This window comes from Anopheles funestus, chromosome 2RL (assembly GCF_943734845.2).
Source record: "Anopheles funestus chromosome 2RL, idAnoFuneDA-416_04, whole genome shotgun sequence".
NCBI classification, from domain to species: Eukaryota; Metazoa; Arthropoda; class Insecta; order Diptera; family Culicidae; genus Anopheles; species Anopheles funestus.
The window spans coordinates 90,525,276-90,542,875 of NC_064598.1; the positions used below are offsets into that span (position 1 = coordinate 90,525,276).

Here is a 17,600-nt window from a genome sequence, read left to right on the forward strand (position 1 = left end):
AGATATGGTCACGATGGAATCACGCAAGGTTACTAAATAGCTACGAAACCGTAACTGAACACATCGATCGAAAAGTGTAAAAGGGGAAACACGTACAGCAGTTTTTGGAATTTTATTTATTTTAGAGCTTTAAATAAACGATAAAATTTAGTTGATTTAAATAAACGAAATGAACAGGTACTTGCTGTATGAACTCATGAATATGAAGCCAAAATATATAGCCTTCACTCACGAAGAAATTAATTTATTGTTACTCACTTCCGAGGAAGAAATTAACATCCGCTCAGGAAATGAAAACAACGTTTGCATCTGTTGCTTCAACGAATCGTCGATGAATAATTTGTAGTGACTTCCCTTCCACTCGGAACCAAACAGTGGTTGAGGAAATCAAAACTCAAACCGAACGCCCTGCACAGAATGGTTGTAAAAAACAAAAACCAATGCGATTTTAGCCATAATTGGCATGATGGAAAACCTCCCAGAAATTGCATTTCCATTGTATGAAGGATGCTCATTCCGTTCAATATCTATAACAGAGCAAGATACACGGAAAATGTGGGCCAATTTTCATTTCCTTTTTGCTAAAGAGTTGTCAGCTAGGGGATGAGTTTGTTTGCTTGATGCAAACCTTAACCGTGTTCTACTTACTTAACCCTGATATAGATATATCACCCCGAGTACTGTGCCATAGATAGCGAATGTCGATATTTTGCAGAAGATTTTACATTGTTTACGCACACCTCGGGATGGAGATAGACAGCTTCCTACCCGTCACTAAATACGAAACGATATGCAAAATGGCAAAACAATCATCGCACTACTGTTTGCATGCTAAAATAACTACACCGGGTGCAGTGTGTTTGTACCGCACCATCATACGATAAGCCCTTGCGTTGATTGGTCTTTGTCTTCACGCTCATAAGGTGCATTCGAGTCCTGATGGTGGACGGGTAGGTAAAGCAATTATTTACAGCCCGAAAGCGGTGTACGATGGTTTGATCCAGGGTAGTGATGGGTAAAATTCTATTTTTTCCAGATTCGGAGTAATCCAACTCCTGGACATCCCGAATAAATTCCGAAAATTAGGACGCATGTATGAAAAGTTTTTAAATAAAGTTTTCGATGACAACGGAGCTTTCGAACCGTACCAATGCTTTTCCAATACCAATTAAAAACTATGGAAAATACAAATGAAAAGTGCGGAAAACCCAGAAGAGACCTGTTAGAAAGTCACAGCGTCAAACTATGGAAAACTCCAATTCCCAAAAAAGGAATATTAAAGCTTGTGAAAACCTGTTAAAAAGAATGCCACAAAATATGAGGAAAATTATACGAAAACCGGGAAAACCTCTTTTGAAAATTAGTTTGAAAGTCCGTATGGTATACTGCTGAACAATTCAGCATTTATTTAGTATCCAGAAATCCGAGTCGATATCGCCTTCAACTCCGGTTTTGACTTCAGAGTCATAAAGGAGTTGTCCCCGGAGTTGTCTCCAGGATTGACTTTACAGTAATACGGAGTCAACTCCGGATTTTGTTGGAGTTGAACTCCGGTTTCCAATTCCCGAGTCGGAGTAGATTTATAGTTCCACTCCGAAATTCCCATCACTAAACCAAACCAGCAATAGCGAGAACCTTCATTGCAGAAATGGATCAACAACAAGCAAGAGGCAAAACGGGTGCTGTCTGCCGTTCGACACGAGGCGCGATTGATAAGCAAACCAAGCCCATTACACCAAACCTTCGAACCTCAGGGACAATGGAACGATAGGTAACCACGCCGCCCTGGTTTAGGGAAAGTGGTAGGAAAATTGCGCAGATTCAAGTCTAAAAATATCCTTGCCAGGGTAAAATCAAACCTGGGTGTAGCAGCACTCCCAAACAAGGCGGTGAGTCGTGTTGGTTCGATTGCATAATAGTATCATGTGAACATACACCCGTTTTAAAGTTTTTTTTTGGTACGTACCGTCTGTGCCGATTACACCCACATCGGTACCGATTATTTACCTGCCACCGGTTGCTTGCTTGCTCACTGGCAAAAGGTTGCGAATCTGAGCCCATGCCTTACCCCGTAATGTAATGTATGGTTCCACCACGCGGGTGGAGCTCGTACCATATTGTACATGGAACCTTGTCTAGGAAATCTGCTGCGCAATAAGAGGCTTTTTGTTGGACATTGTTGTTGTGTGGCATACGCTAAAAATGGCTTCAGTATTGTTTCCCTTGTGCGAGTATGAAGAGAAGAAATGGGATTGTTTGTGCCGTCGTAAAGTACAAGGAAATGGGTGTAAACTATATATAAACTATAATGACTATATTAAAACTCACTGTACGTCGAATGTGTATTGTTTTTTTGTAATTGAACCATCAGAAATTGTTAATTAATTTACCATTTGTATTATTAGTGCGTAGAAAGTAGCAAACTGAGGCATTATTAATCGAAATGTAAAACATCCTACAAAGGCTAACAATTGGGAGCATGAAAAAGCTTCTGTTTAGAGAAGTAATGAAGTGGTTGCAATGAACCGATGCTTTAAAACTTAAAAAAGGAGAATACTACATCAAAATGTCTTCCTACTGCTACAAACCCAGAAAGAAAATATAGTTTGAATAGTTTCTAATTTTATAACAATTTGGACATCAATTTTGATCAATGTAAGTAAAACTACATTGTGGTGGTTATATTGTAAGTGAAGTAATTGAGAAATTCCTCATCTTATCTTATCACAATGCCACTCATTTGAGGGTTTGCTACTGAACATATTTCATTGAAGATTGTAACGACAGCAATTATCAAAGTTAATTAATGTCCTTGATGTCAAGTGGAAATGTATTTCATATGGTTTAAATTGTGGAAAAAACTCAATTATGAGTGACCAATTATGCTTACTGCTATTAACATTTGGGATACGTACTTAGAATTCTTGGAACACATCTTGTTGCCTTGCTTTTACCTTAAAAAACTTGGGTAGTTTGAAGTAAATAATGTTTCTTGAGTACAGATTATGAACTGTATTTAATGTATTGCCTCCTCTTAGCTCAAGATACAAAGAAAAACAAACAGACTGAGTCTATCAGTTTGAACCACAGTGTGTTGCAATTATCGTCTTATTTATTGCAGCAAAACAGAAGAAATGCGAATCATTAGGAATAACTCGAATAGCTTGTCTGTACGTATAAATAGATTTCCACGAATGTTGTGATTGATTTTGATCCTTTAAGGGTGTTTGATGACTTCAGATGAAACGCTAATCCGGACTGAAGTGTTTGCCTTGTTCTAGCGAATCACACAAAATGCTTGCCGATGGGATGTGAAAATAAATGGTTTTATCCTTCCATGCAGAACGTACGTTTCTTTGCAAAAGAATTATTATATTGAAATTGCACAACGGAATGTGCATTTTTGTATGATACAAAAGAAAAAAAGAAACACCAAGCAAATTCGTTTGATGTTTTTGTTTCTCGGGGGGGTTTTGTGTGTTTGTGTAATAAAATTATGCACGAGGCAACAGTTTAAACATAGAATATACGCCAGCATGAACAAATATGAACTGGCAATTAGGCACACATCAAACCGTGGTTAAATCAAATACCATCGCTCAACACCGATCGACCGATTCCAAGAACAGTCCCACGATCTTCAGCCCCTTGGTATCATATTGCTTAAGAGCTACCGGCCAACTAAAGAAGTAGAAAAAAAGGAACGGTTCAGCTGCAACCAAGGAAATGTCAAAGGTGAGCCAAAAATTTCTGCTAGGAAAATTCCGCAGAACGAAGGGAAAATGCCACATATTGAAAAATGAGACGAAAGAAAGAGAGAGAGAGAGAGAGAGAGAGAGAGGAAAAAACCCATTCTTTAAAAAAAAATGCCCATAAATTTCACCGCGTAAGGCTAATGGAGCCTGGGGAGTCGTCGGGTTCGAAATCAAAAGACTTCTTGGGTTTCACTTGTGCCGAAGAAGAAGAAGAAGAAAAAACAAGTGAAGCAAATGGCGTGGGAAAATGGCGTAGGGAATATACTTACCCGCTACCGTTGGATAAGCGGGGCCGTTCGTGCGGATGGCCAAGGTTTCCTATCCTCCGTAACCATGGGGGTTGCTCAGGGCCGGAGAGCATTTTTTTACCAAACATTGGTTGTAAGGTACCAAACCGGTCGGTGATGGCGGTGAACTTTGACCTTCTACCGATAATAGCAATGATGCTTTTTCTATTTTTTTCTTTCTTTTTTTTTAAAGAAAGCAAAAAAAGTTACCTTTATGACCTTCTCGGGAGTTGATTTTTTGATGAAGATTGTCTAAATGCGGGCAGTAAGTGGATGATTCAAATCCAAACTTACAAAACATCTTCCCAGCTACGTCAATTGTCTTATCTTTCGCTCTACGGGGTTCATTTGCAACATGGAGAAAACTGTTTAGCACTCAGATCTGCTTACTGAAGTGTTTTATTTTAATTATCAATTTTCTCAACCGAAACCCCTTAATCCCTCACGGGAGTGGCCCTGAATGAGGTTAAAATAGATGAGCCTTATGTATGTCGGCTCGTTCGGTTCTGAGTTTATCACAGCATGACCCATGATCGGGCCTTGTTGCGACCCAATTTTGCGTGAATTGAATAATTGCTTTCCCTCTGCTGCTTGGCTTTCCTTTGGGGGGTGAGTTTGCCAAACCACATGGAAAGTTCGTTGACGTACACAAGCCTTCCCATATGTGGTGGATCGATCGATATTGATATTGGTGAATTTCATCACTTGGGGTTCCATCAGTTTAGCCAACTTCAGTTCAATTAACGTGCACAAGGCGAAATACTAAAAACACTCTGAGCGAGTTCTAAACGATGAAGTACTAAAAACTATAGTGACAAGAAAAAAGTTTTATTCACTGCTTCTACATAAATGTGACAATCCGGTGTTCTGGGGTGTTCTCTCCCGGGGGGTAGGCAACACCGCTAACGAGAACATTTTCTTGCATACATTTCCCCGGAAAAGCATTCAATGGCACGTAAATGGTGAAATTGTGTAGCGGAAAGAAACATAAAACAAAGGGCTGTATCCGCTGTGCAACCATAATCCTGTGCAATGTATCCGTCAATCTGGTTGGGAAATGCTGCCCTAGTGTCGTCCGTGTAAAGCTTGATTGATTGTTAGCCCCCGAACGCCGTTACCACGTGTAATGTACATTAATTTTCGGATCACTCTACACACCCGATCGCGTTTTATATCTCACCCAAGTGCTTGCGATTGTAAATTAAGCAAAATCCAGCATGAAATTGGGTGCGGGTTGTGGCCCTGTTTATTGTCCTACGTCCCATCGTCGGAGAGAGGGAGGGAAAAAAAAATCTAGGCCATAACCAGGGTTCCCGGGATAGGTTTTGTTTTTCCATTTCGCCAGCCATTTCCGTAGTTGTGGGTGAAATATCCACCGGCGTCCCGGAATCGTAACGAAAGTGTGCAATTTTTCGCTGCTTCCGGGTGCCGCTTTACGCTTGTATTCCTTCGGGAATCAGACCAGCCGGCGCCAGTACGGTTCGTCCTAGTTCTTGCAACTGTGCACGACCAGGTCGACGACGGAATGCCCGGGTATCCGTCCCTACGTTACTGATGTCTATATCCAGGTTCTTGGGAACATGGGGAATTCGTGCAGATCTTGATGTGGAAAACTTGGCAAACGGTACCAGGGAAAGGGAAAATTGTTTGTTCGGTTTTTCGGTATGTGAACTATCGGTCATTGAACTTCGGGGTGGTATTATGTTCCAGAAAATCATTTTAAAATAGGTAGCAATGCACGATATGAATAAACGGTTCAATAGGAATAGTGTTTTTTTGTTAGGAAATTGCGATGTTGTTTGGAAGGTTTTTTCACATGTCTTAAATATACCTTACTTATTGCACAGAAAATGTTACTGTGTGCTTCTTAAAGAGTCACTTAACTATGTTTTAAAACAGGTGCTTACAGTTGGTTCATTGCGTGGGATATTTAAAACTCTATTTTTGAGATAAAATTAAATTATTTTTAAGTATAATAAGGGAAACATTAAAGGAAAAGTTGCCAAAGCTTAAGCTTAACGTAACGTTGAATAAATACTTTCGATTAGACATTAAATATTAATAAGAGTTTAAGCTTTTAGATAAAGCTATGAAAAGAAAATATTTTGATTTGAATATTTCTTGAAAGCTTACGCTCTTATTGCGATTAAAGATAGATTTATATTAACCATCCATAAACTTTATTTTTGATAGTCTTCGATTTTAGCTTTCCTTGCCTGATGGATTGCTGTCTGTGAGATTTTTTTTCAAATTGCAATAATTTTCTAGCCTGAAGAATAATCTACTTATCAACGAGGAGGGGTGAAGAGGGTTGCTTAATCCAGATAGGAACGTTTATCAACTGTACTGAGATGTGTGTTATCTACATCAGTTACATCATATTACATCATTTCTCAACCCCTGCTTTTTCGTTGTAACGTTTCCCATTTTTGCCGCTAGGAGCGCTAGTAGCAATACATCCAAGACAATAACCACTCTTTAAATAAACGGTTAAAAGATTTTCTTCTACTGAAACGAGTCATAAATCTCTGTTTTTCATCAGCGTAACATAAAATTATATTCAATTACCAGAAAATTCGCTTTTAGCAAATTAAAACTAGCTACTTATTTACCATTTGTGGTATCGGTGATGTGACGCAATTCGAAATGAATGAATCCCAAACAGAAAAATGAATCCCAAACAGTATAGCATTGTTTGGACAATGATTGATACAGATACATTATTACGTCGAACAACATTAGTGCCGCAACGTTTGACCATCGTGTGTAGGTGTGTATCTTATGTGCTGTCCATAGGTTACACACCTAAAACATCTAACCGAAAGCTGTTTTTTTTGTTTCTTTGCAAACTGTAATCACGAAAAAGCATCGCTTTTATTTTCTTACAATCCCTCACTTTCAACATCACTTGTGCTTCTTGACGACGAAAACCAAAAAAAAACTAAAACAACCCGCAGACGTGTTGCTGAAGCCCACTGACAGTGGTCGTAAATTACGGGCACCATAAATTTTCCTATATCATCATCAGCACCGCTGCAAAATTACTCTTCTTTAGACAGTGCGTTGTTTCGTCTGTGTCGATAGTGTTTTTTTGTTGTTGTTATATTTTATTTTGGCTCCTATTTATTTTGTTGTTATTTTCTTGTATTTCCACGTCCACATCAACCACAACCGATCACCACCAATTTTCCCCGCAACGATTGCGGTTTGCTAACCATGAAAAAAAATATGAAAATTTATCAAGAAGGGATACTTTTTTCTTGCTTTCATTTTTTGCTCCTTTTGTTGTCACTGTATTTGTTTTGCCCGGTTGTTTGTATTGGAAGCACGGTCTGGTTGTGTATTTTCTCTTGTTTGATGTTTGTATCCTTGTACCGATGGGAGCTTTTTTCTCTCCATTCTGGTCCATTCATCTCCCTTTCTTGGTTCTCGGTTTTAAATTTTTGTGTTCGCCCACGCACGCAAAGCTAAATGCCATCAAAAATCATCCCCACAAACACACGCACACATGTATAGGGATGCTTTTCCGAGTGAGTTCTATCAATGGAAAAATTACGACGTGGCACAGGAAATGGTAGGAGGGGGACATAAACACACAACCGAATCCAATAACTGCCACCGTTACGAGCACCTTTGGACGTTTTAACGAGATGCTTCTGGATTTTTTTTTTGGTATGGTTTTGCCAACCTTGACTCCATGCACCCTCTGGTCTTTTTTTCAGATACAGTACAATACCTTTTTGTTGCTACACGATAAGATAAAAATCCGACGTTTAGAAAAAAAAGGTTAAACATGTGATTGAAACAAAAGGTTCCTCTTATATTAGAGCTTTTAGCGCTTTTCCTGAACCCGAACAACACACAAAAAAATCCACAAACACACACACACACAACACTGGAGGAAGATGAATGAAAAACGGATCGTCCTTCGTGATGGGGTGGGGAGTGAGAAAAAAACACGTCCAACACCTCCGTTACAAGTCGTATCTGGTTAGCGTTTCACGTACCATGCCTACTGGCAGTGACCCTTTAGGGAAAATAAAGCTCCTAAGCACGTCTCGCGACGTGCGATCTTCGACAGCATGTTATCGGAAAAGACGACGAAGTTTTGCTTTTATTTTCCACCATTCATTCGCGTTGGAGTCGAACTGTAAGCACCAGGGAAATGGATTTCATTTTCACCCAAAACCCCCAACCCCACTCCCCGTTTCACCCCTTCTTCCCCTTTCAGTATCACTTGAGTACTAACAATTCCCGGAACAGTCTTTTGGGAAAGATTTTCCAACACATTGAATGGCGAAAAGCTGAAGGCAGCCAGCTGCTCCATTTCACAAAAGGGGGGTGGTTTCGAGGAGCAAAACGGGCAGCTAAAATTATCAATGAAATTCGTGTGCCACTCCAAAAATCTACACAGGGTGATGGGAATGAGCGCAAAGGCGTACTCGTCTCGGTGCTCGGCGGTTCGACGCAGCTGCACCATTTTCACCAAGCTCACACAAGTTTGGAAAGGGCCAATCTACGAAGCAAAGGCGTTGGGTAGTCTTGATAAAGCTGATACTAAGCGTTAAGAGAGTCACATTTTTCTCTCCCGAGTATCGTGGGAACTATGGCCTTGTCACAAGGGCTTGGTGTGTTTGTGTGTGCGTGGGTTTAGAGATGGAGAAAAAACCAAACCAAAACTAATAGTTTGCCACTCTGCTACGGTACGGAAACTGGACGGCTGAAGGATAGAAGAAGAAAGTTGGTTCAGGACTTTCGACACTGAGCGAACAAGTCTAGTAACGCCGGGACGTTGGCGAAAGGATTCAGCAGGAACGGCACACCGCTGAAAGCCGATGGAAATGAGTTGGTACGAGACAGCATTTAATTTCCTGAAAATAAAAAAACGACGCCTCCATGAAATGTTATCGCTCTGGTGAATGTTTTCCTGCAAAGTGTTAGCGATTTTACCACCTCGTGGAAAACAAACTGTTCGCAGAAATTGGTGTGGGGTTTTTCCTGTGGGCAAAGCTTGGAAGTAGGTAAATTTGCATCAATTCAGGTTAAATGGTTGCTAACTCTTGCTGGGTGTTTTAGTGTGTTCCACGAAACAATTGTGGATTGTTTTACACTAATAGTGGTATTAATCAATCACTTGAATTATTTAAAAAAGGAGCTTTATTATATTATATTTTATTTAAAAAAAAACAACGCTTATGTGTGTTTTATGACTAGCGCATAAAAGGAATGTGGAAAAATGTCAGTCACAATGCAATAGTGAAACTGGCAATTAAATCTTTATAGCTTCTCTGTTTGTACTGATTTCATCTACGAAGGGTTCTACACATGGCATGGAACTTCTGTGTGTAAATAAGCCAAATGGCACGAACTGCATTTAATATTGTTTTCCTTCGTTTCATTTTTGTCATTGTTTGGACATGATTTGAGCCTTGAAACAAGTGAGATGCATGTGAAAAAAGGACCAAGAATTGCATGAAATTTATCACTTTATATTAAGCCAAACATGTATAATTTTGTTGTAAGTTGCAGTTTCCATTTTAAAGAAACCATACGGAAGCAACTCACAGTAAATGATTCTCTTTTAGTCCCACCAGAACCTTAAATCTTTATGGTCTCTACTTTTAGGTTCGTCGACCTTTGAATATGATCGTTTTTTGCACAATATTTTAGTATATTTGACCCATTTTTTCCCCAATCACAACACGTTTAGAAAATTTATTCCATTTAGCCAAGAAAGATGAAAATTCGATCTATATTTTTTTGTCTTGGCAATAATTGGTGTGGTACCCAAACATGGAGCTTATTTTTGAATCCAATTTGGCATAAAATATTTAATACCGTAGTATAGGCGATCATAAGCTCCTGGGCGATGTGTTAATTCCTGTTTTATTTCACTTTCTTTTTCCTCACCCCAAAATGGTTAGGAAAATGATTCAGTCATCAGACATGAATTTTCCTTACGGGAAATATAAATTTACTTACAGTTCATTAAACGGAACGGAACATTTTCCATCCTGCCGTGCTATTTTCGTGTTCGCAAGTGCAAACATTTGTGCCTCAGGACACTCGTGTCGAAACACCAGCAGCGCTGCAATAATTAATAACCGTTTCGTAACTTATCTAATCAAAAGCAACCAAATGATAGTATACCGAATGGGTCGAAGGTGCCGATGGGACGAGAGCTATAGCGACGCATGTCTTGAACGTTTAATTTGATTCCAGTGCTTGTCGTAAAAGCTGTGCCGTACCGAGTAATGGTCGAACATCGCTATGGAGGTTTACGGTTTTAGTAGGTCTTAATTTAGCTGTCGGTAAAAATAATGATCTTAAAGGTGTTTAAAAATTGTGACTTCAAGCAGTGTAATGGATGTGTCATCTGGTCTATTTGAGTTTGCAATGTACTATTAACAGCGCTAGACGTATTGGACGCTGAGCAAATATTGTGCAATCTATTAGTTTGATATTATAAAGAGATTAATTTCCTATCATTTATAAGATTTTTTTTGTTATACAACGTATCCTTTATTTTTTGCCATTCTCACAACCTACCTGAAGCCTTAACAATGGAGCACATGTGTGCCGAAAAATCAAACAATGAACTAAACAATGCACAAAATCAACGTGATCAACCAGCGCCAGCTGGTAATCCCCCCTTTGGTTGTTTCGCACCTACCGCTTGAACAACATCACCGCTCACCATCCAAACCCACACACCAAACGTGTCCATTTTCCCATAGTTCCATTTTCCTTGGTTCATTTTTCACACCGCAACAGGCGCAGGCGCGCACAACAAGAGTAAAAGCAAGGCATGGAAGCTTCGTGGTTGGGAAAAGCTTTACCTATCACCGATGGAAAAGTGGTTGCTTCGTTTCAGTTGTCACTAATTCGTCGACGAGTGAAAAACAAGTCCGCAGCGTAAAGTGTACAAATCGCCAGTCGGAAAATCGTTGTTAGGTAGGCCCCCATATAGCCTCCCCGCACCAACTCTTGGTGGAAAATTGGGTGTCCGTGGGTGTGTGTACGTACGTGTGTGTGTGTGTGTTTGTCGGTAGACAAGCGAAACAAGTGGATGTGGTGGTGTTACTCACACCATCACCCGACGTACTGGTGACATCGTTAGATGAGTTTTTCTTTTGCATCAAAGTAGCACCGTGTTTCACCGACGGTTTTACCGCGCCATTTTTTAGCAAAGTTTTTACTATTGTTTATTGCTTTTGCGGCTAGCAGAGAGACAGTGTTTATGCGAAGGAAGTGTTAGCAAATTTTGCAAAGGTGAATACGGTGGAGGATAACATTAAAACGGCAAGAGTGGTAATATAACCACACTTTTTAGCGTGCTGCTTTTCGTGTGGCGACGAAGGAAAAGATTCCTTCTCGAGACCTGATATGCCCATGGTAGTTGTTTAATTTGACCCTCAATTCAAGCGTACCTGGTGGGTGGATAGCTTACACTCTTGCTTGTCCCAGCAAAAATCGATGCAAGCAATTTGATGTTGCTGTTTAAGCTACGGTGATCAAATTAATTACACATTCATTAGCGATGACGGTAAACACCGTCGTTGGTTATTTATAAAGGTTGGAAGGTCGTACGCAGTTAGTGATAGTGTCCTCCACGGAAGGAAAACAGTGACAGAACCGAACGAAGCGAAAGGATACGAAGCTTGAAGGAATTGTTATTATTGCGTCGCTGTGTCTCGGTCTGCCCAGTAAAGACGATGATGAATTACAAAGGAAGCCCTACGACCAAGTGTTTATCCATGGCACCATCTGCCAGCTGTTGACGTCATCGTCGTGGTTGGCGATATATTGATTGTCGCATTCGCTCGATGACGTTGGTTTTCCCGCATGCGTTTTGCCAGACGCCGTGCCGTGGATGCAATGTTACCGCGAGCTTCAGTTTGCGTTGGTCAGGGTGCGGAAAGATGGATATTGGCCGGTTAGGTTCCAAAAAAAAAAAACAGCTGGTGTTGCGGATATGCATGTGGTTAAAGGTTTCTTACGGCGCTTCGGCAACAAGTGGTTTTAATTTCGAAGTGAACAATGTTCACCGATCTCACCGTTGTACATTAAATTGTCGTACCTAGAGCCTGAGGGGACATTGATTTTATAGGTCAAACATTATGGACGCTGCGCATGATGATGTGTGCCGTACCCATACAGGCTCGCTCGAGATTATTTCGTTGCCATGGAGCAAAAATGGGGGGTTTCGTCATCCCTTACTTACATCGGCAATTGAGCATGCTGTGATGCCTATCAGGGTATTATGCTTGACGACGGTTCCAACTGTACCTGCACGTCTGGTACCAAATGTCAAGGTTTACCATGGAACGACTTTTCGGGGATCAGTTCAGAAAACTCGAAAGAACAATTATACGGTTCCCTTTTGTGCGGTACGTGTTTCGAATTCATACGCTTTGGTTTTCCACCACTAAACACCAATATTGCCACTATAAATCACTCGACAAGAAACAGACGACACTGTGAAAATTTTTGTTTGTTTTTTTTTTCGTTCTTCGAAACACCCCATGGGAGGCTTGGAAAAAGAAACAATAGAGCCAAAAAGCATTTTTATGTTTGTTTTCTACACTACCGCGGTATGTTTGCTTCTCCTCATTTCCATGCATCTCCGCTGACACCGGCAGAGCTTTCCAACGTGCTTGTAACGAAGCACGCAACCCAGCATGTACTTCTTTTTTGTTTTAGTCTCGCTGATGGTTGCTAACCCAGCGTTAGCATACCTATCAGCGGGCATGAAGGTAAGACCACCGTTGTCAGCTTATCGTCGGACCTATGAAAGCATGTACTCAAACAATCTGTCGCTTTCCCGCCCTTGTAGGATCAGTTTCTGTCGGATATGTTGCTCCGGGAGCTTGTCGATAGGATGGGCAAGGATTTGGCCGAAGCAGCCGACTCGTACATTGATCCGGCAGCCATGGACGAACTGCCCGCCAGCCGTCTGGCACTAATGGCGCGTGTAACGAAGGATCTAGAGTCCGAGCAGCTGGACTACGACGCCCTACTGGACGGTTCGAATCCGAACCCTTCGCCGCGCGATCAGGAGTATCTGCAGCACAGTTCCCTCTGGGGACACCAGTACGTGTCGGGTGGTGCGGGCGAAGGACCCAACCGTCCGAAGCCACAGGTAAAAACTGATGCGAGCCTTCCGGCGTACTGCAACCCACCGAATCCGTGCCCGGTTGGATACACCGAAGATCAAGGATGCACGATGGATTTCGAAAATACGGCGGCGTTTAGCCGCGAGTATCAGGCGGCACAGGACTGTATGTGTGATGCGGAGCACATGTTTAACTGCCCGGCAACGACACAGAACGAAGGCAACCCGCAAATGGACTCCGACCTGGAAAACTTCATTGCTCGCCAGTTTCACACACAGGAGCATAAGAACTTGGTGGCCAAAAAGTTTCACGTGAAGAAGGTATGCTAAACGCGGATAGCTTATTATTGTGTGGCATCCAAGCGGATTTGTTGCAAACCTTATATTTCCATTCTAGAACTACAACCCATTCTTGCAAGGCGAAAAGCTTCCGGTCGCCGCCAAGAAGGGATTCAACGTGAATGTTTAGGTGGTCGATAAGGTAAAAAAAACACCACGCATTCCATATCATGATAAACGACCCAATGCAAGGTAGTCAACACCGGCTGGAGATGACTATCGGAACGATTAATCCCATAGATTGAAGAACCACAAACGGACAACGGCAATGGAAAACTACTAATCATCGTTCACTTCTAGGCAATAAGACAAATGCAAATACCGACACTCAACTTACGACACGCTATACGTAAAAGCATAACTAAACAGTGCATTTTGACGAGTGCGCCTTATTTTTTTACTTTAAATTTTTTGCCCTTTCTTGAGTAACGACTCGTTTGCTTCCGTATGTAACCCAAGGTCAGAGCCCGAGGCAATTTTCTCGGCTGTTTCTTAATGTTGGCTAAAGCTCCACCACGTTAGGTGGAATGTTTTCTTTGTTTGTCTATCGTGATTAGAAAGTATTTCTTCAATCACTTTACTACTGGATTATGGGCCATTAAGTGAGGGGCGCCTGTTAAAGTGTTAAATTTTCGTAGAATATATTATCATTCCAGAAGCCAGAAACTACACGTAGAACAGCTAAATGCATTCGTAAATGTTTCATGATGTTACGTTCAACAGCAGATGCAACTGACAGAACGTGTGTGGGATACAGTTTTCCCGCTGATGTTTATTTTTCATATAAAGCCATTATAGGAACGCTTAGTACAGAGCTTTCGAGAGAGCCACAAGACGATAATATAAAGTAAAATGAATCAAAATGTACTATCTTTTGAAAAGCGTAGCAGAGCCATGATATATTCTTGAATTAGAAAAACCGTTGCTAATCCGGATGCTTGCCAGTCATGCACTTACGAAATATCATTTGTTAGAACATAGAGAAATAACAAAAACCCAACTAATGTGCAATATTAAATTCAATTGTTTTTCATTATCCACGCTTAGAGGATCGTTGTGGAGTAGTGTTTTTTTTGGTACTAGGCTTGAATCAGGAAGTGTCTACTTCTATTATAATCGTGGTCAATTTTATCCGTCAACTTGTGCCATATGAGACCTGAGAAAATTTTCAATCGAATAATCACCTACCAACATTGAACGGCAACAGCCGTTTTATCCACTTGCTTCTGTCAAGATTCTTCCGAAGCATCTATCTCTGTATTTGCTGATCGGTATTTTGTGCATCATATTATAGATCCATCGCAGAAATTGCTTAAAAATTGGTAGCTATAATCGCCATAAACTCAACCCGCTACCCATCCAGATGTGATGTCAGTTCTAGTGGATAAGCATTCATTCTGATGACCTGCTCAGTGAAGTTGAATGTCCGTGTCTCTTTGCTGGTGCCCAAAACAACATCATGGTGCCCAACAAGATCGGGTTCGATAGCGGGTTCCTCCCGTGGACCAGTAGCCCTACCAACATCTGGGGTAGTTATCGAAGGGCGCCCTTGAGGCGTGGAAATCTCTTTGGTTTGAGTCTCATTAAGATGAGGACTACTATTAGACAACACTCACATCTGTACGAGACAAGTTAGCAAAAATGCTTGCGTCAATGTCGTTGCACATTTATTCTATCCTTGATCACACTTCCTTCCATGGAAAGTAATCTACAACGATGGCTTTTCTCTTATTCAATTTTCGGTGAGGTGTTATAATGCTATTCGCAATGCCTCTGAACAAAAACAGAAAACATATTTGTCATTTTGAAACTTGATGCCATTCCAAATAATTGTAATTGCACTTGAATTAGGATAATTGTAAGATACTTTAGCTTGATGAAAGTTCATCAAATTGTATTGTAGGAAAACACATTGCTTCATGAGAGGAGCAACATGAACAGCTGTGAATTTTTTTGACCCAAAAGCAGAAACATTTAAGATCACGTCGTTTCGTGCTTGTGAGCCGCGTTACACCATCAAGAAGATCAGGTTCATGGGTCAGGGAAATTCACCAACAAAAACATGTGGGAGAGCAATAAGAATAACGACTAGAAATTTGACTATAACTTCTTCGAGAAAAAAAACGAAACCTTTAACATCAACAGGCATGAAAAGAAAGCTTTTGTCTGTGGCTGCGCATAAAAACGTAGCCGGACGAATGCTGACATAAATCAGAAATATCAAACATAGTTGATCAATAGGTGTGTTGCGCTATACGATCGAATCGATTGATTGTGGTATCCATTTCTACGGTCTTACCAGCTCGACCGTGTCCTTGGGCGAACGTAAAACGGAAAGCCATGATCTGCTAACATCACCGATCGATTGAAGGAAAGTGTGACGGCAAATGGGAAAACCACATACAATTCCATCAACTTTGATTGTCCCATTTGCATTTGTGCGCATTTTCGTTTGATCGCCGTTTCCGTTCTCGTGAGCCGTGTGGACGAATTCCATTTCCAAAGGGGCACCACTGTTAATCGTGCAACACGACCGTTTCAACCGTTGTTTGATACAACTTACTTCACCTAGAAACATTAAGCTAAATGCAAACAGTTTACACAAGAGAGATGTACACGAAAATGAAATACACGAAACACACAAACTTACGAATACAGTATTAATAAAAACACGAAATTTAAATGCTAAGGCGCAAGGTGGAAAAATCAAATGTATGCTAAAAGCAACATAACAATTCCATAAACACACCAGAAATTACTGTTAGGTATTAAGAATGAACAAACTGTGTAGGAATGTGTAAGAACACATTAGACCTGTATGTTATATATTTGCATTACGATAGCAGAGAGATTTGTGGCGAAACAGATAGAGCGGTAGTATTGCAAAAGAGAGCAGAATATATATATATACACACAAATATATAATCTAATTTTGTATTTAAATCTATAAATATTTAAAATATATACATATACACATGCAACATTCACCTTATATACAGATGTTCTGAGGCAAAACAAACACTGAGGCCAGTTAAAACGTGTAACGAGATCATAAAATCGGAATAATGAAGCATCTTCTCAGCACTTCGGTTATTTTAAATAAACATGACAATATCATTAAATAATTACAACTTATGAAAGCATACATTTAAACAACCAGCAGCTTTACGAGCAAAATTGTCACAGTGGGAGTTGAATAATTTAAAATCCCGTTTAAACGATACGTGCATGTTGTATATCTCACCAACATCCGAGCACACAGCTAAAATGGAGAATGGAACTAGCTAAAAACGTATGTCACGTACTTATTGCTTAAATTGCTTTTTAGTGTTTAACTATATCCGTTTAGAACACCAGAACTCAACAACAACAAAAAAACGTATAGATGAGAAGGAAGAAAGTTAATTCTGAACATTCCGGTACACTTCAGTACGTTCTTTAATCCAGCAGCAATCCAGTAAGAACAATCTCTCTGGTACGGTGCATTAGTTAACCTTGAATTAAGCTTCTTATCGTATCGAGAATGAGAGAATGAAATAACCAATGGCAGCTACTGTAAAACCCCATTTTATAACTTTATCGTCTTTCACATGTGGAACACTTTGAAACTTTATTTCGTTTACTATTATAAGAGTGTTGAAACAATATGAAAATGACTCCACATTCTCTTTACCCCGTTTCATGAAAAGCGCATATATCTTTCGTTATAAACTATACGATCGACGTAAGAGTAATACAGATTCACGTTATTTACCGAAAGCGTAAACTTCCCAATTGGAAGGATGTAGCTGGAACAACCAATGTTTGCTCTCCACAAACCATACACAACAATAGAGTTCGATGATAGCAATAGCGTACGATATAAAGAAGGGCAGAATTAAAACATCAACAAACATACAGCAGCCACCAGTCTCGGGCACTGCTCGGAACAAGGAAGTTACTTCTTTCTGTAATACAGCATGAAAAGGAAAAAGCGATAGCAAACCCGTATGAATGGAGGAAAAATACACAAAAATATAAAAAATGACTTGAAAATTAAAAAAAAAACTAAATAGAAATATATCATAAACCTTCTGTGTCGTATTTATGCATCATTACGGTTCC

The 17,600-nt window shown here is 40.3% G+C and overlaps 1 protein-coding gene across 2 annotated transcripts; it reads left to right on the forward strand.

Moving 5' to 3' along the window:
- The first annotated feature begins 10,861 nt into the window (after positions 1-10,861).
- Positions 10,862-17,587, forward strand: LOC125765674 (uncharacterized). 2 transcript variants are annotated; one of them, XM_049431052.1, is made up of 4 exons: positions 10,862-10,996; positions 12,685-12,798; positions 12,879-13,478; positions 13,555-17,587. In XM_049431052.1, the coding sequence occupies exons 2-4, from the start codon at positions 12,724-12,726 to the stop codon at positions 13,624-13,626; spliced, it is 747 nt and encodes a 248-aa protein (XP_049287009.1). In that variant the 5' UTR covers positions 10,862-10,996; positions 12,685-12,723; the 3' UTR covers positions 13,627-17,587. The 2 variants fall into 2 exon arrangements, with proteins under 2 accessions (XP_049287009.1, XP_049287010.1); XM_049431053.1 differs by lacking the exon at positions 10,862-10,996 and adding an exon at positions 11,100-11,314.
- The last annotated feature ends 13 nt before the right edge of the window (positions 17,588-17,600 follow it).

Bases quoted from the DNA above. Each gene is read 5' to 3' on its own strand.
- LOC125765674 (XM_049431052.1), top strand. From the start codon at position 12,724: ATGTACTTCTTTTTTGTTTTAGTCTCGCTGATGGTTGCTAACCCAGCG. The intron at 12,799-12,878 runs GTAAGACCACCG...CCGCCCTTGTAG, and splicing joins ACCTATCAGCGGGCATGAAG to GATCAGTTTCTGTCGGATAT. The intron at 13,479-13,554 runs GTATGCTAAACG...TTTCCATTCTAG, and splicing joins AAAAGTTTCACGTGAAGAAG to AACTACAACCCATTCTTGCA.